General features: G+C 40.4%; 2 protein-coding genes across 4 annotated transcripts in view; one reads left to right on the top strand and one right to left on the bottom strand.

Moving 5' to 3' along the window:
- vps13d (vacuolar protein sorting 13 homolog D) overlaps nucleotides 1-6,208 on the top strand; it is a 48,052-nt gene extending 41,844 nt beyond the window's left edge. For all 3 annotated transcript variants that reach the window (XM_083895146.1, XM_083895145.1, XM_083895144.1), the window contains exons 62-70: nucleotides 49-145; nucleotides 227-372; nucleotides 845-979; nucleotides 1,689-1,856; nucleotides 2,004-2,136; nucleotides 3,325-3,520; nucleotides 4,466-4,597; nucleotides 4,692-4,932; nucleotides 5,684-6,208. In XM_083895146.1, coding sequence (XP_083751272.1) covers nucleotides 49-145; nucleotides 227-372; nucleotides 845-979; nucleotides 1,689-1,856; nucleotides 2,004-2,136; nucleotides 3,325-3,520; nucleotides 4,466-4,597; nucleotides 4,692-4,932; nucleotides 5,684-5,815 — 1,380 coding nt within the window. In that variant the 3' untranslated portion in view covers nucleotides 5,816-6,208. The remainder of the gene's footprint in view (nucleotides 1-48; nucleotides 146-226; nucleotides 373-844; nucleotides 980-1,688; nucleotides 1,857-2,003; nucleotides 2,137-3,324; nucleotides 3,521-4,465; nucleotides 4,598-4,691; nucleotides 4,933-5,683) is intronic.
- A 1,464-nt stretch (nucleotides 6,209-7,672) lies between these two features.
- On the bottom strand, nucleotides 7,673-22,625 carry LOC310931809 (immunoglobulin superfamily member 21-like; the record flags this gene model as incomplete). The annotated part of the gene is made up of 10 exons (XM_083895038.1): nucleotides 7,673-7,755; nucleotides 7,839-7,868; nucleotides 7,965-8,157; nucleotides 8,920-9,020; nucleotides 10,153-10,681; nucleotides 11,868-11,983; nucleotides 15,263-15,381; nucleotides 15,521-15,642; nucleotides 16,575-16,687; nucleotides 22,562-22,625. 10 exons carry the CDS (start codon nucleotides 22,623-22,625, stop codon nucleotides 7,673-7,675), a joined length of 1,470 nt encoding a protein of 489 aa, XP_083751164.1.
- Between the last annotated feature and the right edge of the window lie 1,726 nt (nucleotides 22,626-24,351).

Here is a 24,351-nt window from a genome sequence, read left to right as displayed (position 1 = left end):
GAGCAGTTACATGAATCATGTGTCTAATGATCCCTGGTGTGTTAACAGCACCTGATGGTGACAGCCCGGCGCTTCACTGTAATCATTGAGGAAAAACTACTGCTCAAACTGCTCAGCTTCTTTGGATGTGGACAGACACAAGCTGGTGCGTCTTTACTGTTCATACCTGAGTGATGCTCTGACTGAATGCACTAGTATAACATAAAATATATATTTTTTCACGCAGAGCTGGAGAAGTTAGATGACCTGCACGAGAAGCCCAATGAAGATGCAGGACCTTCCAAACGTTACTACTTTGAGAACCTGAAGATCAGTCTGCCTCAGGTCAAACTGAGCGTCTTCACCTCTCACAAACTGCCTCCTGATCTCAAGGTACTGCATCATGACTGTTCTTTGTCTTTGAAACTACTTTTCCTCTCTTAGTTCGACGCTGTATAAGCATGAGTGAATCAGTACTGAGATTTAAGAAGGATTCACAAAACTCTCTGCTTATGGAAAATAGTGTCCAAGTCTATGTTTGTGTCATCATGTTCTCTCTTTTACACCTTAAACAACTAAGAGAAATTACATACTGTGAATTCACCTCCCTCTAAAGACCAAGCACTATGTATGCCCAGCTTTAAACCTGCTCATCTCTCACATAACGGGCTGAAAATGAAAAACACAAATAAACCTAAATAAAAGAACATGCACTACATTTGGGTTAAGTTCGGATCGACTTACCTGTGGATTAAATAAAGTTGTGCCACAGCTTCCTGTCACCACACAATTGAGTCTCTTAAATCTTGTTCTGCTGCTTTAATTCACACATTTCCTGATGTTTTACCAACATTGTTTGCTCTAGGCTCTGAAAGGCACCCTGGGTTTCCCACTGGTTCGATTCGAAGACGCCGTCATCAACATGTACCCGTTCACCAGAGTGCATCCCTACGAGACCCAGGAGATCATCATGAATGACATCCTCAAGCACTTCAGAGAGGTAAGAGCGACACACGCTCTCAACTAAGTTCCCATGTGTAGCTCTACTTTTCTTTCATTGAAACTCTTAATGTCTGTTCTGCTCCAAAACTTTTTTCTTTATTATGGGTTATTGTAAAAGTTCAGATAGGCTGCCTTTATTGAGCAGACCTGGCTGAGTTGATTGTACACTTATTGAAAATTACAGTACAGTTATTTTATATTCAGTTTTTGACACATTAACGTAATTTTCCTCACTTTTACACACTGGACCTTTAAGAAACGTCAAAGTTATTAATTATATTTAGTGTATTTGTATGAGGTAATGACACATAGTCAGTGGGAAAAACAAAATCACTTTATAGTCTATCATATGATATGTTAATAATTATGTTTGCCACCTTTTCTTGCTATTAGGCAGCTTTTTCTGAAAGGAAAGCAAAGTTTGTGTCAAACTAAATTATGTCCCAGTTCTTACTCATGCAGTTGTGAGGATTGGTGTACACACTATGTATGTATTTATATATCTCATTTTAATAAATGTATATTTATCTGCAAGCATACATATATACATAATATACATAAATTATGTGTGGGTTTTGGTTTGCTTGTTTTTCCTCTCTTCTTTCCAGACACAAACTGATTACACTCATATCTGTGAACATGTGTGGTCAAGTGTAGAGCTGGTTACATTTTAATGAAAACCTACTATGTGGTGTTTCACCTTGAAGGAGCTGATGAGCCAGGCAGCTCAGATCCTGGGTTCTGTGGACTTCTTGGGAAATCCCATGGGTCTCCTCAATGATGTGACTGAAGGTGTGTCTGAGCTCATCAAGTACGGCAACGTGGGCGGTCTCATACGCAATGTGACGCATGGAGTGTCCAATTCAGCTGCCAAGGTACAGCTCTACTTATGACTCGTGCAAGAACTGTTTTGGTCATCATATTCAGCTGGTGTTTCAATAAGCCTTTCAAAAAGCCTTTTGGTTTGATGTATTGCTTGTTGCGAAGCCATTGAGTGTTAACACGGTGGTGTTGTATGTCAGTTTGCAGGGACTTTATCAGACGGGCTGGGGAAGACCATGGACAACCGGCACCAGAGTGAGCGAGAGTACATCAGATACCATGGAGCCACCAGTGGAGAGCACCTTGTCGCAGGAATCCACGGACTAGCTCATGGTACAGCTTTGAATGAGTTTTCAGCTGCTATCAGCGATGCTAACGTTTAGCTAATTTCCTGTATGTTGCTGCTATTAACAGTCGCCTCTCTTTAGTGCAGCATCACATAGTTGGACAAACCGCTATCATGCAGTCCAGCAAGTTCTCCCCAGACTGGAGACAAGGAGCTTTACTTTTACCAGTGCTACACTATGTTCATGTACATAACCATGCACATATTGAACTGTCCCAACTAACTGTTTCATTTATATTTATATTAGGACTGAAGTAGACATTGTGTTACCTCAGCTTTGTTTCACTCCTTTTGATTTGAAATCATCAAATATATAGTCAAGTCAAGTTCTCAAACTAACTTTTTTTGCTTTGAGGGTAACTAAACCCCCTCTTCTGAGGCTAACCAAACCCAATGTCCGATTTCGAAAAATGACAACGGAGAGTGAGAGCAGTACAGTGAAAGGGAGGAGCCTGGGACAACAAACTTTGCAGTTATTAGACAAGAGGGTGATGAAAGAAGATGAAGTGATGAAGAAAACCAGTGGTAAAACTTGAATGCAGTAGCTGGTGTTTGACCAAAGGCAGTAGATATGCCGACAATATGTATAATTTCAATACTTAATACATTAAACTGTGAGGATTTGCTCCTGGATCAGCCAAATACCATCACTAGACACACTTATACAATGGATTTGTCCTGAAAAAAAGTGGTTCAGGTGTTAAGTTACACTTACACCGGTCAGAATGTAGTAATTAAAATAGTTGAATTATTGATATTAACTATTGCACTTCAGCAATTAATTAAGAACAAAAGTATTGTTTTGACAACCCTGGTTCAAATATAGAGTATGTATAGGCAGATCGGTCATATTAAGCCAGATCAGATTAAAATGCAATAAATGCATAGTACAGTACATTACACACAGCTAAAGTACAGTAAACATTCTGTACATGAAATAATCCTCAGCGTGGAGGATTCAGCGTGATCTGCTGGATTCCAGCAATAATTAATACATGCTGTGCTGTGTCAAAGGATATTAATCCAAATCTCCCACAGTTCACACTGTGTTCATCGCCGCGCTTTATAATCTCACATCTGATTCTGAAAAGCTGATCTCCTCACTTATAATTTCAGTTTTCTGTCCACCTGTTAAGTTTGTGTATCTTCTTAAATAAATCCTCTCTATTTCCCAGGTATCATCGGTGGAATGACTAGCATCATCACTTCTACGGTGGAGGGGGTGAAGACGGAGGGTGGAGTCAGCGGCTTCTTCTCTGGCTTAGGTAAAGGTCTGGTTGGAACTGTAACCAAACCAGTGGCCGGAGCGCTGGACTTTGCATCAGAGACGGCTCAGACAGTGCGGGACATGGCTAGTCTCAGTAACCACAGGTGGGTTGAGTCTATTGTCATCATTCTATGTTTTTCAGGTCTCTACACTGGTTCATATCATCGTGGATGATTATAAGATGCAGCTTGTTTCTGCTCCAAAGTAGCTAAAAATCAGTGAATGCAGGTTTTTGTAACTTATGAAGAGTGAACATATTTTTTTCCTTTACTGTTCACTTTATGTTATGTTATATGTTGTGACTCTTCACCAATGATGTGTAGGCAGAGGCTGTAGCTTTATGTTTGTCTTTTTGTTCTATCTGTCCATTTGTATTATTTCTTGTGGACATGAAATCTCAAGCACAGCCTCAAAATTTCCTCATTCAACCTCAAAATTGTTTTTTTAAAGGCTGTGGAGAGTGGATCTGAGACACGTCTCATGCCCACAACAACAGAGTAATCTGGGATTGGAAAAAACAAACAAAATACAATCGACAAAAAGTCGACGGAAGTCACTTCCTTCAAAGAAATTAAAGCCCTACATTGCTCTTCACCGTGTTTCTGTCAATTTTTGAGAGTGAAAGATCGGAAAAAATAAAATAAATTATAAAAAAAAAAACTGGTCAACACAGCAGCATCATAATGATTTGAAATGTATTCACCATTTCACCAAGTGGGAAAAAAATGGGTGAAACTGTCCTTTAACTGCAATACAGCATCAAAGACAAAGAAATTGTTGACCATACTGTAGTTCCTGATAACTTACTGCAGATAATGCAGATGCATGTAACTAGGACAGTGCTACTACACCCGGAGTACCAAAGGGAGGACCCTACTATATGCTCTATTATGTTTTTTTGTCTACCAACTCTGGAGATGTTATGCCTACTACTATTCAGAAATGTTCTATTAAATCTATTTTAGAAAGTAGGATTTTCTCCACAAATCAATGCTCAGTCTGCTCTGAACTGTCCCCTGTACGTGTTGTGTTGTTGCCGTGTTGGTCAGGCTCAGTGTGCAGCGCGTCAGGAAGCCTCGCTGCTGTAAAGGACCTCAGGGTCTGCTGCCTCGGTACTCTTCCATACAAGCTGATGGTCAGGAGCAGCTCTTCCGCCTCACTGACAACATCCACTCAGAGTTGTGAGTCATCTTGAACTGATTGTGACTAACAAACGCGCTGATTACTTACACGTCCATCACTGTCATACTGATACTGTCCATTTCCCCACAAAAGCTTCATCGCTGTGGAGGCCATCGACAGCTACTGTGTCCTTATCTCCTCCAAAGTGGTCTACTTCCTGAAGCCAGGGGACTTTGTCGACAGAGAGGCCATCTTCTTGGAGGTCAAATATGATGACCTGTACCACTGTCTCGTCTCTAAGGACCACGGGAAGGTCTATGTGCAGCTCACCAAGAAGGCTGAGAGCACCAGCAGTGGTGTGGCCATTCCTGGCCCTTCCCACCAGAAACCTATGGTGAGACATTTTTATTTAGACCCTCTCATTGACCCCTTTCGTCAAGGAAAAACTGATAAAACTGACTCGCCTAAGAAAAATCAACCTGCTTTAGTATTTAGTATTTCTCATTTAGACAGCTTTTTTCAGCTAAAAAATTGTTCCGCTCACTCTCCTACACCCGACTCCATAAAGAAATCAAGCATTTTTAGCTCCTGGGTATACGGGAGCTACTGGACTATGGCTGCCCAGTTTGGTAAATTTGTGTCACTTAAGTAATTCGAAATGAAGATTTTCAGCCATTTAACTTAAACAATAAAACATTTGAACTTACCGGTGATTTTCTCGATGGGCTTTGGTGCAGGAAATTAGCAGTTTACGTTAAGTTTCCAGAAAAAAACAGTTCCATTTCCAGACCTAATACTCTGTCTAACAAGACTTTCTTAAGATAGCATAGACTTAAGGGCTTTAGATTTGCCTGAAGCCCAATTAATATAACACATCACGCAGTTGTAGAAGTATAGTGTGGATTTTACTTGTGTCCCAGCTGGAAGGTGTGAGAGCAAGTGATGTCAAAGGCACTGAACTCTTGTGTTAAAGGGTTAATTTTCCAATAAAAATATATATTAAATGACAAGTAGTTCAGTGTGGCTCAGTCTCAGACTGTTGACTTCAGTGTCTCATTTCTGGTCTTGGTTTTTCAAACTTGTTTGACATCTACTGTACATCTGTCCATCTGCTCCCGATAATCATGTGACAATCCCTTCCACAGGTCCACGTGAAGAGCGAGAGTCTCGCCATCAAAATATCTCAAGAAGTCAACTATGCCAAGAGTCTGTACTACGAGCAGCAGCTCATGCTGCCTGCCACCGAGAACGAGGACTATTTACTGCTCGAGTCCTGATCACCTGATCACCTTTTTTCTGAAATGTTGGGGGAGGTAACCATTTTTATTTATTTTGTAGAGAAAATAATGTTTTTAAAGTGTTTGACAATATGCAATTAAGAGACTAGATGCTTGTTCTGGTCACGTGACTTGATGTACATACGTGTACATGCAGGAAAACTCATGCAAAAGCAGTGGTAGTTTGACCGTGTAATGTATAGCAAACAACTCCAAGGTGTTTCTCTGCTGACGTACTGAGCAGGTGTGCACATCCTTAAATGTTCTGTATGTTTGTGAATAGACAGAAATGTAAATAGAGTCACACGGAAACACTATAAAGCAGTGTACATAGTGTATTAATTAAGAAGTATATGGAATAATGACAGACGCTAAAATGTGAAATGTAACAAAACTGCCTTTACTACTCTATTTTGTGTATGAGAGTAAATGTGGGAGGGTGGGTGGGGGTGGGTTCTCGAATTGCACTGACACAAGCAGGGGTTGGGACCTGCAGCTCACTGCCTCACATGATCTGGAGCTGTCCATCACTGTCTCTCTCTGCCTTTTTACAGTCACACACACCTCGTGCTCTGAGAGTCTCTACTTTTATTTAGCAGCCCCCTTTTTTTAAAAGAAAATGTGTTTGTAGCCAGACTTCACTCTTAAAGCTTTTGGTTTGGGTTTTTGGTGTCGGATGAGATTTTTCGGTTTGAAATGTGTGCTTCAAAGAAATGAGGAGGAGGAGTGGACATGAGGACGACCCTCAGTCTGTGATTCTGTAAAATAACACACATGGACACTTGCTTTAAATTAAACCAACACAACTGCAGCAACACACTGTGTGGGCCGTGTTATTCCCAAACATAACTAAAACAGATGTATAGAAATTTATGTTAGTGTAAATAGGATTCGATTTTTGATATCATTTTTTAAAAGTCCAGCTTTTGTTCAATATTCAACGCCACATGGCGCCATCAAATATCAATCTCTGTATTCTATGATGTTTTGGATATGAACTATTGTTCTTTTAATTGGCCTTTTAATCAAACAATCAAAAATGTAAGAATTATCAAAAATGGTGTGGTTGTTTGAAATAAATAAGAAGTAAAACATATATTCCAATAGGATTATAATGGCAAATTTCTTTAAATTAAATGACTGTTTTATTTTTGTAAAAGCCATTGGTAGTGAAGAAGAAACATTGAAAAGTGGTTCATTTATATTTCATTTAATAGCCTGGTTTTAGGCTTTTTGAATATTCCTTCCATGCAACATGCCAACAAGAAATAATGTTGAAGTAATAATTATTGCATTTATTTCATTTCAATACAGTTGTAAGCAAAATGTTATTATCTGGAAATCCATGCTGAACTTAAACAGTAAAAATAATTTGGAGCTTTCCAGTCACACATTTTTAGATTCCCAAATTAGAGCGGCATCATTACAATACTGATCAACAGCTTCGCGGTTCAGCAGTAAAGGAAACCCAAAAAGCTGGTCCTGCTTCAGTTTTATAGGTCCCCCAAGTTAAAACAATTAAAAAGGAATATTATAAGTATGCTGTCTTTGGGAGTTTGTGATAAAGGAAAGACAAAATAAAGGCCTAAACAATCACTTTGACCATGGCCTCTGATTTGGACCTAACTTTGGTCCTGATGAGGACTTGTGTAACCAGTAAACACAGTGTAGGGACGCGTACAAAAACTTTGTTCTTGTCTCGTGTTCAAGTCCTACCGCACCTTAAATATTCCTGTTGCTGCTAACAGCAGGATGGAGGTACTGTAAGTGGGATGGGCCAGTTATTGAAGAGCCGGTGCCACAGGTAGATGTCGGTGGTGCTGAGTGGAGGAGCAGCAGCAGCAGCAGAGTCTTGAGTCACGTCAGCTCACTGACGGAGCACAGCAGCAGCAGCATGGGCGTTAACGTTAGGGAGCTCTGACTAATCCCCACATCAGTAGCTGCACAAATAACAAACGGATTACAAATTATACTATAACATGACATGTAAAAGTTAATAAAGTTAACAGCAGCATAGACCTACCAATATTTTGTTTCTTCAATCTTGGGTTCTCTGCAAAAACACACAAAATGAATACAGCTTCTACTGCGTGCACACTGGACGAGTGATAAATGTTGAGGTCAAATGCTTCCAGAAAAACAAACCCACCAAACAGAATGAGGCGGGTGTGAGTGTCGGTGGAGCCTAGAGGATTCTGGGCCATGCAGCGGAACATGGAGCCATTGAGATCAGCAGGGACTCTGTCCAGGACAAGCTGTCTGCCATGATGCTCCTCTCGACCGTCCAGCAGACGTCCACCGACCATCGTCCAGGTGAACATAGGCTCGGGGAAGACCTCGCTCTGCAGGGAAAACCATAATGAAGAGTCTTACAAGGTAGATTGTAACTCTACAATATTCTACACTGAAATTGAAATCACAATCTTCCAGTTGAAAGACTACTCGCTCTACCGTCGCCCACCAAAAAAACTAGTTTCAAGTATTTCAATGTTTTCAAAGATTAATATTTTTATGTTTGCTTACATATTATGTTCATATCTGCACCAATAATAACAATGTTTCACTTAGTTTTTTATATATCCCAAATTCAATGTGAACTGAAAAAATACTTCAATTCATAGGGCAGAGGTTTATTCTTGTGCAGAAATAACTGACTACATACAGCAACAGAAGACAATAGTGCCAAGCTTGCCAAGCTAAAACATAACCAAAAACTGTAAATGATTCACAAATAATGCCGTTTTTAATGCAATGCCTATCATTTACATAAAGGAATCAAACAGAAACATGTCCAACAGCAGAGTAATGCTAGTTATAAAGAAGCACAGCACACACAGAGTATACAGTATATTACACAATCACTGTGTATTTGACTTCTGATATTATAGGGAAAGTAAAGAGGACATAAGGGAAATCGATCAGAGTAAAATTGCTGTTCATTATCTTGAAAAAGGCCTTTTTTTGTGTGCAGCAGCTTCACGATACCATGTGACGAAATATACTTTCCAAAGAAAGAACGAGTAAAGTAGAAGGATAAGTAGAGTAAATCATATGCTCGAAATTGTAATGTGCCTGTTCAAAGAGTCTGTCTGTGAGAAACTCACTGCAGAAGGTCCCAGCTGGACGTCCTGGACAGTGATGTACACTGTGTCTCCCACCTTGGCCCTACTGGGACTCATGGATAGTTTTGGTCCTCGTGGAGCAGCTGGTTGGGAAAATACACAAGCGCATTGGACAGTTGTTATCTCCTGTTCATATACAGTAGACGACACTCCTCTATATGAATAACAGGAAAGTCATCGTGGTACATGGTTGTCCACATTTCAAGGTTCTATCCACCTACTTCGCAGAGATTCTCAACACGTTCAACACCTCCTCATGTAACTATAAACCAGCTGAAGGCCCAGTCTGACTTAGTGACTGTTTACTGTTCCCACTTCATGTTGATTTAATGAATCAGGGGTTTATTTGCCCCCTTTGATTCTTTGCAACCTTGAATTTTTAGCTGCAGCCAGTTCTTCGATGGGTATTTTTAATGAGCCAGACATTTGTGTTGTGTCTGCCTGCTAAATTGTGAATAATTATGGCAGACTAAGACTGCTCTCTGGGAGAATATAGAAAAAAGACAAGCTCCCCATCGCTCTTTTAGAATGGATTATATATGCCCAGACCCTCTTGAGACCTTTAAATTGTCTTCAAAAATCTACTTTTTCTGCTTGGCATTCAGTTCAGGTTGAGCTAGACTCCGGTTTCCCAAAACTGTCTTTTATGTCTGTTTTATTGATGTGATTATGTACTGCACTTTGATCAACCTCGGTCGTGTAATGGTGCTTCTCTATTATACAGTTGTACCCGGCACTACTGTACCTGGTGTGATATCGGACGCGTCGTTTTCCATTACTGTAGTACCTCCTCAATGTGGGCGGGGTCATCATAGGTCATAGCACGGCTGCATGAAACTGTCATGCAATTTTATGGCGACACGCGAAACACACTGAACTAGTAGTGAGTAAAGCAGTTGTGTTCAGTGCAACTGAATCATTAGAATCAGTTGATAAATATTTATTTATTGAATCGTTCACTACTTCCTGCATGACCGGATGCACAGAATCCGTTTGACACAGTCACTGAACTGAAATATGGCTGAGCGGGTTGTGATTTCAGCTCGCGATCACCGGCTTTCAGCAGTGCTGTCGCTAAATATGCCAGACTCTCTTTTTAACTGGTTTAACTCGGTTTGATTCCTGTGTCATACGTCACGCTCAAGACTTAGACACTAGGTCCCAGGTACTATCACTAATGGAGAAGCAAAAAAGCAGAATAGCAGAATGACTCACCCAGTGTGACCTCAGCCTGCATGGGCATGGACAATGCAGGGTGGCTGACCTCGCAGCTGAACAGCGCATCATTGTCCAGCTGAGGGTTGAGTCTCCAGGTCAGCATGGCTCTCACCTCCATGGTGCCGTCGCCTGCTGGCTGCTGCCGGTGCTGAAAGTAGTAGAGTGGGTCACTGCTCTGGACCCAGCGGGGAAACTCTCGGCTCACCACCGTTTCAGGGATCATTTCAGTGGTTGGCTCGGGGTCGGACTCTGACCCCTGCTCCTGAGCCTGTTCAGAGCCAACATCAGGGCCATCTTGGCCCAGTTGAGCCAGTTTCCCCTCTTCTTTCAGCAGGGACATGGACTTTTGGAGTTTTGTGTCATCAAGGTCTTGACTGGTGGGGACCTCAGAAATCCAGTTTCCCATCTTTCGTTGACCCTGTTTCTTTTCTTTCCCTGGGCTCTTGTTTTGGACTTTCTCCACTGAGGAGAAATTCTGGGAAGATGGCAGCACATCTATAAGCTCACCATCCCTTTTAAAGTGCACCTGAAAATTACAAAGGTAGATAAGCTCAACAAAAAAAACAGTGGAAGAACTCTTACAGATGTTTTCTTCATGCAGTTTCACGTTTGTGGGTCCTTTGATGTTGCTAGAGGTGGTGCTGGGAAGATATCACATAGTTGTGAATCATTATTGACTTTATAGCAAGGATTGCTAACTTAGCTAAACCAACTTCATGACGTGTAGTTGGGTTTTTGGACATGTGGAACCAGTCTTCTCTTGCATGGCTAACACTAGACCTTGATTGAGACGCAGTCTGGAAAGGTTACATTTTCCACTGTACCACTTCCAGATGTACATCAAAATGCCAATAGACCCACAACCAATCCAGATGACATATGCAGAGCGATGGAAAATGTGTCAACAAAATGTGCTAGTTTTCTAGGGGGCGACAGCCGTCTGGTAATGACGTCTTACGACTCTTGCCTTCGGTGGCTACCATTTCAGATGCATTACAAAAAGCTGCTAGACATCGCTTCTCTATCATCAGCACCAAGGGAAGAAAACATTTTTTTGTGATTGGTTCCCTTTTTTCAGAGACTCTGTGGTTGGGTACCAAAAAGCCAAAACGGCATCCTCACTTGACCTTGCAGAATTGGCTGGGTTCACCCAGGCTAAGTCTTCTCTAGATTTGTATCACATGCATGCATACCGTACATGTATTTGCATATATTCCTGTAATCCCATCATATTATGTTATTCCACACATTGGTGTAGTAGCTAGCACTCTTGCCTCACAGCAAGAAGGTCACTCATTTGAATCCTGGTGCGACTGAGGCCCATTTTGTGTGGAGCTTTTACGTTAGGGAGTGTGTGGGTTTTCTCCGGGTACTCCGGTTTTCTGTCACAGTCTTAAAAACATGGAGAGGTTTATTGAACACTCCAAAGTGCCTGTAGGTGTGAATATGAAAGTGAATGGTTCTTTGTATATGTTTGCCTTGTAATGGACTGGTGACGTGTCCAGGGTGTACCCCGCCTTTCACCCTATGTCTGCTGGGATTGGCTCCAGTGACCCGTGACCCTGGTGCGGAGGATAAAGCCGTAGACGAGTGACGAATGGGAGGATTTTTTAAGCTTCCCTTCCCTCTCCCAAAGAAGCAATGAGCAAGATTTTGATAGCAGAGACATAGAGTTGTTGAGGACAGACAAAGAATAAAATGCTTGATCTCACCATGGGAGCTGGCTTTGCTCCAGTAACTACACAAACCAGAGTGAAGTTCTGGGCTTCATAGCGGCTGAAAGGAGCTTGAGCGTTGGCTGCTACCAGAGAGATTGAGTTGGGAGGTACTGCAGAAAGAACAAAAACAGCAGAGACTCCTAAAAATAACATTCCCAGACAAGTAAACTACATTCTCAATTATATTCTGACATTGATTGTGTCTAAAAATAGTCAGAGGAAACCATTAGGCATATTTTATTGGATCCAAGACCATCCTGGAGAGCACACATCCAGAACATGGAAAGCACCAGATTTGATGGAGTCTTTCCCAAGGCTCTCATGAATGAGTGGGATGTATTCCAGGAAAGAGCCAAGCTCTCCGATTTCAGGGTTTGTACACATTTAAGGACATAATTAAGTTGATGCCAAAATAATTTGATAATGAAAAAAAATGTACACGACCAGTCAAAAGTTTGACACATCCTCATTCAAATAAATGGAAAGCAAAACTTTTGACTGGTGGTGTATATGTAAAAATGTGTTTAATTCATTTCAATTTCTTATTTGGTTTATTGTTTCAGTCCAAAACTATTGAAAAGACAATGCTGTGGCTGATCTCTACCTCTACCAGGGAGCCCTACCCTCAGCTCAGCCTGCTGCTGCAATTGCCCTCACTGCACCTGTCCAGACAGCAGATGTAGAGGCTGTTCTCTGGTGAGAGCAAAGACGAAAAATTATGCATTTTATAGGGACAATATAAGACATATACATTTTTTTATATATTTTTTCTAGGTGAAGACCCCACTGAGGAACATACTTGGTGGGGTCCACCTTGATGTGTGCTGCAGGGTTGCAGTGGATGGACCACCACCATACACACTTGATGGGAAGGATCTGGTTAGGTGTTTTTATAGTAAGTAAAAAAAAACTGCGAGTGATATGCAAGGACAAACATTCTACCATCTGTTCTAGGTTGATTTCCAAAATAAATAATAACACACTAACGCAATTCTAAAGGTTGGCATATTTTATTGGTTTCTAATGGCTACTTATATTTTCTTAATGGTTCGGTTTGTTTTTCTAATGGGATTCTATTATCTCCTACATAAATATACAGGACTTTAACTGGTCCCTACTAATGATTCCTACAGGAGTCTTAATGGTTCCCACAGGCATTTCTATACCAGTCTAATGGTCACTATAGAGTGGTCTAGTGGTCAATACAGGGTATAGTGGTCTCTACTGGTTTCTTATGTGATGGAGGAACACAGTTGTTATAGCCTTTGGAGATCACATCTGTGTGATTTCTAGTGGGTTCTCACAGTATGTTTGTAGATTGCAGTGTTCAATGATTTCATTTAATACATTCCAAGATCAACTTCGACCCTTTGGGATTAAAAGGACACAGCCCGATGGAGGTTCTAACTATGGTAAGGGAAATATACTAGCACACACAGCCCTGCTGTTATATGTACAAAAATAGAAAAGGAAGAAGAAATACCCCCCCCCCCTCTCTAAAAAGAAAAATCATCTTTCAAAATTTCCCAGACGTTTACTTAATTTTCTGGATCTTTTACAGTAAAGGGATTGAAAGCAATTCTACAGATCGTTCAATATATAAAGGTTAATGTGTGTTTTTTTATTTATTTTTTTTTTTTATTTTCATATTCTAATTGTGCAAAGCATCAAAGTTAAACATCACATTTTGATATTGGCGCTGATTAACAGTGTTTACTTTACTGTTATATAAATTCAGTATTACATTTTCATTGTCTTTGTAATAAAATCCTGCGTTGCCTTTATTGTGACATGTTCTGCTACTACACGGTGTTAGAGTGTTCTAGATGTTCTTCTAGCATGTGATTGGTCACTTTCTATCTGAGCGCAGGTAGTTTATAAATACCCCCTGTTTACACCCGCGTCCTTCAGTCTTCTGTTTGACATTTGAGCAGATATTAGCAGCGAATTTCATCTCTACCAGCGCCTATATACTGATCGAAAGATCTTCTTCATTGTGTGGATGACGACAGCACATCTAATAATCATTACAGTCTGTCAAATCAGTGGTTGACCAAGACAGAGGCAGGTTTGAAAAAAATGTATTCCCACAGATGAGAAGCCTGGGTGAGTTTGCAGTGCTGGATCCAAGACCATCCTGGAGAGCACACATCCAGAACATGGAAAGCACCAGATTTGATGGAGTCTTTCCCAAGGCTCTCATGAATGAGTGGGATGTATTCCAGGAAAGAGCCAAGCTCTCCGATTTCAGGGTTTGTACACATTTAAGGACATAATTAAGTTGATGCCAAAATAATTTGATAATGAAAAAAAATGTACACGACCAGTCAAAAGTTTGACACATCCTCATTCAAATAAATGGAAAGCAAAACTTTTGACTGGTGGTGTATATGTAAAAATGTGTTTAATTCATTTCAATTTCTTATTTGGTTTATTGTTTCAGTCCAAAACTATTGAAAAGACAATGCTGTGGCTGATCTCTACCTCTACCAGGGAGCCCTACCCTCAGCTCAGCCTGCTGCTGCAATTGCCCTCACTGCACCTGTCCAGACAGCAGATGTAGAGGCTGTTCTCTGGTGAGAGCAAAGACGAAAAATTATGCATTTTATAGGGACAATATAAGACATATACATTTTTTTATATATTTTTTCTAGGTGAAGACCCCACTGAGGAACATACTTGGTGGGGTCCACCTTGATGTGTGCTGCAGGGTTGCAGTGGATGGACCACCACCATACACACTTGATGGGAAGGATCTGGTTAGGTGTTTTTATAGTAAGTAAAAAAAAACTGCGAGTGATATGCAAGGACAAACATTCTACCATCTGTTCTAGGTTGATTTCCAAAATAAATAATAACACACTAACGCAATTCTAAAGGTTGGCCTGCACACTTTGCACACCATGGACGTCACCCAGGTTCTCCAGCCTTTGCCACCTTGGTCTAAAAACAAATTCCAAATGGTTTCTTCTAATGGTTCCTATTGGTTTCTTCTAATGGGGTTCCAATTCCCATTAGACCATTAGGAACCATTAGGTTTCTGATAGTTCCTAATGTTTTTTTTTTTAAAGGGTATTGTACTGGGTTTTTCAGCAGGAGAATCAGAACATATGTCTGCACGGCAGTCTCCATGGTTCTTAACTTGATTCTAATTGTGTTCAGCTTTGACTGTTCTGTCTTTAGAGTATGAGAAGTGACCAAGCAACAGCGTAGGATTATTAGTGCGGCTTAGAAAGAAGGACCAGCAGGCTACAACAGCAGAAAAGGTGTACAGACTTTTATATATATATATATATATATATATATATAAAAGTTAATCGAAAAAAGTGTACACTGTGATACCTTGAATTATAAACTTTCAAATCCTATTCCAACCCTAGAATACATACCAATGACAGCGAGGGTGATGCTGCCAGAGGCTAAAAATACTTTGTCTCTGGAAGTTTTGTCATAGATCCCGACATGACACTCATACAGTCCATCATCCTCCATTTGGACCTCGGGTACCCTGTCCATATAAAAGCAGTAGAGTAGATGTGTCAACTGTTAATGTTGAACAGTATCAGCTGCGATCGACTCCAGCCAAACATTGACCCACAAGGAATTCAGTGATAAATGGTTGTAATGTAAGTAGAGGCTTGTCTTACCGCACAGTTGACTGGTAGACCAGGTCTTCCTCTCTGCGGCTGTCCTCCATGTGGGAGTGGCTAGTGTTGTAAATGGCATCGTAAGTGAAAATCTTCTGCTTGGCACTGCCTCCTTCCATCACCTGGTGAGATTTAACGTATTTTAGTGTCCCGTCTTACAAGCCAACTTTTTGGCACTGTCACGTATTGCAAGCATGGTAATGGCAACACCGTGGGGTTTAAAAAAGCAAATGTGATGATGCAATGTTACTGTACTAATGCCAATTTTAACCATTGTCAAATGAGTTCACACTACGGCATTAATGGCTTCTCATCATCACATTGACACAGCAGAGGAACACAGCTGTACAATGAGCAACTTTTATTAATGTTCTCTGTAACATTACCAGTCAGTTTAGTGAAGTGCACTTTCAAAAATAATCAACATGCCTTCTCAGAGACATTTTACAAAACAATACTTTGAATTTTCAGATTTTAAGATCTCAACTACGTCTGCACCCGGAATTGTGTTTCCCCCCATCTGCTCGTCTGAAAACCCCCACCAAAGCTCAGCGTCCCCACCGTACCCACTCCCAGGGCCAATGGACTTGGCGCCATCGGCTACAACCCCCCGGGTACACTGTCCACCGCACTCGCCAGCTGCCACACTCGGAACCTCTAACTACAGTAAGTCTGATCAGCTCCACAAGATTCTGCATTTCTCAGTCCATAGGAGATTAGATCTCTTTAGATCGACAGCAACATTGTTCGTAAATAAGGAAGGCTGCAAACTGTTCGAATATGCCGGAAAACACAAAATGCCAAAGAAATTATTTCAGAAGTGAATTATCCTGTTTGGCGGGATATATGCTGATTGTCCCCACCCACAAACACAGTTCTGATAGCTGTGCATGACAGCCTTTTTTTCCCCAGATGAAGTATGCAGCATACAAATAATGTTACATTAATTCTCTTTATGGAGAACAAACGTAACAAAAATCAAAACCAAAGTTACACACTGCAGCTTTAGGTTCCAACACACAAATGTGTTTTTTAAGTGTCCCTGCGTGCTCACCTGAAACCACACAATCTCTCGGAGTTTGCCATCGGTCTGGAAGTTGCACTTGAGAGTGACTGTGTCTCCAATGACGACGGGAGGAAGAGGCTCAGTGGAAACGGTTAAATAACCTGCCAAACAGACAAGAATAGGACACTATTCTGAATTAGTTTTATAGTCATTGGTCTCTGTACTGAACTGTTGTGAATGAATTACTAAATTTGATCTACTTTAGCCTTACAGTTTGATACATGGATAGTAATGCCACTGGATTAATAACTTTAAAATATGTAAGTCAAACCTTTTTTTTTTTTTTTTAAAGCTCCCATAGACTGCAAGTTCCAATTAACCCTTGAATTGCTGTAAAATGTGTTAAAATTTAAATTTTTGCACCATAGTGAATTCAAGCCATTCTTTTTACACACCAGTAGTGAACACACACAAGTGGACAGCACTTATCTGCGTGGGGGAGCAATGGGGATTGGTTGCTTTGCTCAGAGGGTAATCGAGCCCTTGACCCATCCTGGGATTTGAACCAGCAACCCTCCAGTTACAAACCTAATTCCTTTCCTCTGGGCAATGGGCTGCTTAATGCATGATAGATTTTAAAGGTGACATAGACCGGAAGCTCCAATTAACGCTGCTTTTAGGTGTGTATCTGCGTCATTACCTTGTTTATGAAGCCCTAAAGTTTCATAACAAACAGTTCAGCCGCTGCTGAGAATGCAGATCTGAAATGTGCTTGCTAGTGAGGTCACAAGCAGGTCTCATCACTCTAGTGATGGGATCGGCAGTTCATATGAGTGTACTGAATCACTAGAATCCGTTCATTAAAATGATTCGTTCAAAAGATCCGTTCACTGAATCGTTCAGTGCTTAGCAGGAGCCCAGTGCCCTGCTACGTGACTCACGTCCTCCCTGAGTGCAGTACGTTCGCGCCGCGGGTCAGTGAGTGAGTGACAGCGCGAACTAGATTCACGTCCTCAGCCACAGCTCTCCAGTTCTCTGTGTGTCAGTTCGTTCACGATGCGAACGAGATTCACGTCCAGTTCAGTGTGTGTCAGTACGTGCGCGGGTCAGTGAGTGAGTGACAGCGCTAACGAGATTCATGTCCTCAGCCACAGTTCTCTCTGTGTCTCAGTTGTTTCGCGAATCATGACTGAGTCAGTGACTGACAGCGCGAACGACTCACAGCAGCACGGCAGACACAGTTCTTCTTACGAGTCACTCCCTCCCCGCTCTGACGGCTCTGGCGAACGACTTCACAGAACGCGGCAGTTCCACTCCCAGGCCACCATGCTCGCTGCTGAGCTCAACTGAACTAAGAAAGGAACGAATCAGTTCATGAAGTGATCCCAGTCAGTTCGTTCACTCAACAGATTTGTTCTTTCGAACCAATCATTCATGACCGACACAACACTACACCACTCCTCTGAACAGCAGCTCCTACTCCTGCTCCGCAGCTCCAGAGCAGGAGTAGTACTCTGTTTAGAACGCTACTTAGGAGGGTTAGCTTTTTGTTGCTGCTGGAGAAACCAGCACTAGACACTTCATAAGCTGCTTAACATCTTCTTAAGGACTCGGCACCAAACTCATTCTGAAACAGCGCGGCTCACGAGAGCATCTGAGGAGTGATATAAATCGGCTCGTTTGCAGCAACTAAGAGGTTTTTGACCATATAAACAAGTTAATGTTTGTAAGTAGACCTCCATAACTAACATATAAGTGAGATAGAACCATTCTATGTCACCTTCAAGCCATGGTGTTTAAATGACCTTTTATTTTCTTTTATCTGACCTAATATAGCAGGTAATGTACAGTATATGTATAGCAGTATTGTGACATTTTATCTCTAAGTATCCAGTGACAAAACTGCTGCAGACCCTGGTGGTGATGATGATGTCATCCATTTATTAATATTTTCCAGGAAAATGAGGATCTGAACAGCTGTGCCTTGCAGCAAAGGGAGAAAAACATTTTTTTATACAAGTCTCAGAGCAAAAGGGGGGGGGGGGGGGGTGTAATGCTGTAAACATCCAGAACTTTACAGGAACAGATTGAACCTCGAAACAGCCACGCAAAATGTATACTGTCCAGTTAAACTGGGTAAACCACAGTTATATGAGAGCAAAGCATTTGCTGCGTGGACTTTTCCTTGAAATGCTCCAGAAACATTTTTAATATGGACTTTATGACTAAAAGCTGACCCTGACCCTCACACACAAGCAGCTCACAGCTTTCTGCTCACTTATTCTAATCCCCATATGCAACAGTATTTACACCAGGCTGAGATTTACGTGTTGATGTGCTGTGAGTGACCACTGGGATTCATTCAGCGGGTTAAAGCAAATTTGCAAAGACTTCAAGTGTACACACATGTGTGACGAGTGACCCACAGTGAACAAAACGCACATATGGACAAGGACATGCAGAACATAAACATTCATAAATACAACTTGTTACTGAGCAACATCAAACAATTACTGTGATGAATTCACACAGGGTCATGTGGAGTTTAGACATGTCACAATATAAAATGTTATATTTGATGTGATTTTGTGAGTCTTTATGTAAAAAAACACATTTTCTGACACAAAGTGCTGCATAATATTTGATTGTCTGTTACTTTTATGGTAACCCCTACTATAACAGTAAAAAAAAAAAATAGTAATAGTTTGGTGATCATTTTTATCATAATGAAGTAATATTATGCTTAATAACATGTTCAACAGCTCAGTAATAGGAATGGAAGATGTGTGTGGAGCCTAAATTTAATATGTAAAATGGTTATTATTAAAACATTTTAATGTGAAGGTATTACTTGATGATAATAGTATATTGTTATTACTACACTGGAAATTGCGATAGAAATAAGATGACGTTTTGATAATATTTTATTATGTGACCTATTTTTGTTTGTTACCAAAACTGGGATATAGTTACATGCTCTTTGGGAATTTCACATGTAAATAATGATGTGACACAAGCACGTGGTTTTCAGATTATGGCCTTATTATGGTCAAACTGTGCCAGATTTTTACACAGTATCGTATAATCTCACATGCTGTATGATGTCGATGTGATGATGTGGTCTTTTCGCACTGAGACATTTTTATTTATATATCCATGTGCGTGTCCTGTCACTTTAAAGGGACAGAGACAAACACATGCCCTGCAGCAGGTGTAGCAGGTGCAGCAGGTGTGTGTGTGGGGGGGTATTTGTGTATTTATAATGTCCAGGAGCGGAATGAGTGAGACACTGCGGTGCCCTCTGTTATCACGGTCAGCCTGACCTCCTCTACACTGGCCTGTGGTGCAGGGGCGTCAGGCCGTCCACAGATTATTTTCCCCCATGTTTTTTCCACTCTTAATCCTCGCTCCAGCTTTTTCGTTCACAGAGCAAAACCCATTTGCCAATCTCTGTTCTCTCTCCACACATAGAGATTAACACATATCAGAATAACCATGAAGTCCACTTGATTCATTATGGACAACAGGCAGCAATCACTGAAGTGAAGTGAAGCATATTTTGGAGTGAGATTAAGAGAAACAGCCTTGTGTATGTATTTCATTTAGGTTTGGCTGCTCCTCGTCCGACTTATTTTGACAGAAACAGAAAGGACAATTCAACAGCTTAGCCTTTTAGAGAGGGCTATATATAGTCAGTTACATAATCAGTTCATCGCTCTATAATCAATTCTGGATTAATCACTTAAACCAGAGGTTTCAAACTCGTGGCTCATGACGCCCATCACTTAATGTCAAGTTATAATGAAAGCATGGTAAAACAAAACATTAGCAATTAAGATAATAGTGTAATATTATTTAATATGAAGTAAATACTTTATGATTGTGTTTAATTCTAGTGGCTAATGTTATGACATGTTGTGCAAGTGTACACAATTAAGTGTTCGTGATGCAAAACACATCTTTGAATATCAAATGTGCTCATCATACACACAGTCCATAACGCTTGTGTTACAATCCTGTGTTTTAATTACAGTTGCCTGCGTGTTATGATATAATTAATGATTTATTTATTTATTTCACTTAATTTATTTAATTCCATTTTATGTCTGTCTCTTTTCAATATTCACCGATGTATTTTGTGTCATAAATGTGTGAATTTGTCGTTCTGTGCATAAACAATCACTTTTACTTTGAAATTCATCATTCATTTGAAAATCATCATGAATATCTTTATTTTAACAATCCCCCCCCCCCCAAATTTCTTCTCAAAACTGACCCCCTCTTGCTCTTTGACCCCCAGGTCATGTGACTTTCACACCCCTGACATAAAATGAAACTGAGGGAGACGTGATGTCATGACAAATATCATTATTGAACAACTCTTTCACATCTTTTTGTCATAAAAGTCTGGTCAATGTCCGTGAAGAGCATGTTTCCCCTTGAATACTTGCACTGCAGCAGACTCTACTTAACTCTCAGTGGAAAGGCTTGCGGGCGGCGTCTGCTGCCTCAGATCTGTGTTTTGTAGCGTTCATAATCTAAACTCTAGACAGGAGCTTCTAAGATCATAGACGGAACATCTGTGATTTCAGCTTTGGGATTAACATCCGTGCACTTTGTGGTGCAGGGGACGAGCATTTAATCATTTTAAAGAACAGATTACCTTGAGCAATACGAGTTAAAAGTCAGACAATGTTTTTTTTTTTCTCCTCCCCAAGGTGAAACGACGTTAGGTAACTTGCTGTTCTCTGCTGTTGTGATGCCAGGCATTTAATACAACTCTAAGGGTTCTAAGGGTTCTAAGGAGGTCAGTGGTTTATGTGCTCACATTGAATGCTCAGAATATTTATTTCTGTCACCTTTCAGTTTCCTGGCAGCTGCTGGTGCCCAGTGAATTTAATGTGGGTTAAATAATCAAAACTTATGGATAAGCTATGAGCAATAACTTAAAAAAAAAAAAAAAAAAAAAAAAAATCCTTCACTGGAGACAGACACTCACCACACTACAGCAAACCTTGTGCAGTTGTAGCGTCTGGATATAAAGGCTTTAAGCTGTTGTCTTTGTGTCGTTCGTAATCCAGCCCTTGCAATAAACCATTATATTCAGCTTGATTTGAAGAGACTTAAACTGTCTTCAGTTGCATCATTTATCACAGTGTCTGTTTTCACCATTCTTCCACACCTCTACAACACCATATCAATCAAACTACATATCGTTTGCTATGATTTATGACCATACTTTAGCACATACGTTGGATTTCATTGAAGTTGGTTCAAAAAAATGACTTGAAAGAAATTAGAAAACAAATGTCTCAGTTTCTATCAGTGGATAGAATAGACTTAGTTGTTGTGACATGACTTTAGTATTGAAGCTCAAACGCATTTGACAACTCCTCTTAACTGAAGTTCAACATAAAGTCCAGTTTGAGGTTAAAGGTCATCCCCGATTTAGGTTATCACACTGGCAAAAATGAAAATTTTCTTTTTCCTGAAGACCACATCTTTTAAGAAAAATTAGTGAAGTCAGGAAAAAAAAAACATTAGTTTTTCTTGACTCAAGAAACAACAGAGCAATCTACGAAACTCAAATCAGATTCATGCATTTCATATAGAGCAGTGATCCATAAAGAAGTCTTATGTGTGTATTTAATCAATTGACCAAACATCTCTTGAAATTGATTTGTTTAACAATTCAAAACAATATGGGTGTGAATGAGTCATTACGTTGTTCATAAATTTGCTCTGGATATCAATGACAATAGATTGCCATGTTTAAAAAGTGTGTCCCCATGTAGAAAGTTTGGAAACAATGATGTAGATATAATGACATAGTCTCGTTAGTGTCATAATCATCACCTATCAAATAAACATAGAATCTTAACAGAAGCATACAGTATCACTGCTCAACAAAAACTAAAACCTGTCACTGTTCCTTAGCTGTTTCCACGCTGAACACCCCCCCCCCCCTCCCCGTCCTGCTCTGCACTTCATTCACACAGTGTGGGTCATCATGGATGGACATCGTGAACACTCACCAGCTGCTGGACTCAGAGTATGAGCAGATAGGAGGAGGCAGCAGAGGCTGAGAAGAGCTGTCATCTTGATGGAATCTGCTGCTCACATCTTCATCACAGCAGAGGACGACAGCAGCGTTTCCCTGACCATCCTTCACACGCTGACACTGCCTCGCTCTGCTGCTCAGGTTAAAGGATTACAGCAGGGATCTCGCTCTCTCTCTCTCGCTCTCTCTCTCGCTCTCTCTCTCCCTCTCTCCCCCGTGTCTGTGCAGCCAACTGACTTTTATCTGTCTTTTCAGGCCACTGCTGCTGGGGGTGGGGATTGAGATGTTGAAAATATTTTTTTTCTGCATAACTGATGCAACTTGGGAAAAACCATCAAGAGGTCAACAGCTGTTTACATTAAGAACACATGTTTAGATGATGATGAGGTCATCATCAGGTCTGATGAGCCTGAGCCATCTGTGGTATTAAGATCTTTGGCTGCAAGTCTGGCTTTTTTTTTTTTTAATCTTTAACCTTCTTCCTTGGTCCATTTTAGAACTGGTTTATACAACTTAACTCTATTGTTTATTTCAGCCCATAAAAAAAAACTAAGTTAAACACCACCAGACAGCACAATATTATAATACTAAAGTAATATAGTATTCATTATTATAGTTCTAGAGAGTGAATAGTGTAAAACAGTCATCTGTCCACTAATAAATTTTTTAGCACTACATACAGTATTCATTATATGAAAAAGAAGAGAATCGGGTCCCTGGAGTGGTCATTAATCCTTGAAAAAGAACGATATTATTTAAGTCACGTAACAAATGAATGATTTTGTTTTAGAGTATTTACTTTTACTGAATGTTCCTTTTAAAATAATCAACATAGAGCATTTTATTTGTTTTATTTTTTGCTCTTTTGCCACAGCAGATAAAACATGTTTATGGTGGATGCCCTTCCTGAAGCAGCTCTCCAATTTAGCCCCCCTCCCCCATGTCTGGGTCAATTCAGAGTGCCAGATTAACAAAGGGTATACCAGTCCTTGACCTAACAGACACTTAAACCTTCGGTTACAAGACAAGTTCCTTGATGTTTATTTAAAATAACTTTTTATTATGTTACAGTCACACCTAGTTAGGGAAGCCTATAGAATTTATACAAGAGTCAATGACTTGACAGTGCCCAGGCTTTTCAATCTCCCCCTGGTGGCTGCAGTTATCACTCTCCGTCTGTGGGACTTCTTTTCTGTTCAATTTCAATTAACTTCTCCACATGTGTGATTGAGATGAGTCAAACATTGTTATTAGTTGCATAACGCTATAAAAAAACAAGGTGAAACAACAGTCTTGTTGTTCAAGAGGACAAATCAGACACACCTCACTTATGTAAGATGGCAACTCCTGGGAACCCCAACTTCCCTTCATTCTAAGCCATGTTTCATCAACTGGATCAGTTCAGTTTGGTACAGTACAGTGAGTATTTTTTTGTGTTTACATTAGGAATAGTAGCAAAAATAACGCTATGTACCTCACTGACACAGACATCAGGCACAGCACGCACCCAAGTAAAAGTTCTCAGCCTGACCCAGGGCTTGACCATTTCAAACCATACCAAACTGAAGCATACCATGATGGAAACACAGCATTAGTACAGTGGAAGATGGTCTTTATATACAGTCTATAGTCAGAAGTTATACTTCTCAGCTTATATATATATATATTTTAGGCAAAATGTACAGAAATTGCCATAAAAAAGACGATTGCTACGCAGATGACACCCAACTGTATCTGTGAAGAGTTTGCACCAGTAAAAGAGGT

Source organism: Microchirus variegatus (assembly GCF_963457635.1).
Source record: "Microchirus variegatus genome assembly, chromosome: 9".
Classification (NCBI taxonomy): Eukaryota; Metazoa; Chordata; class Actinopteri; order Pleuronectiformes; family Soleidae; genus Microchirus; species Microchirus variegatus.
The sequence above is the reverse complement of the archived record's forward strand: the minus strand, read 5'-3'. Positions and strand labels throughout refer to the sequence as shown.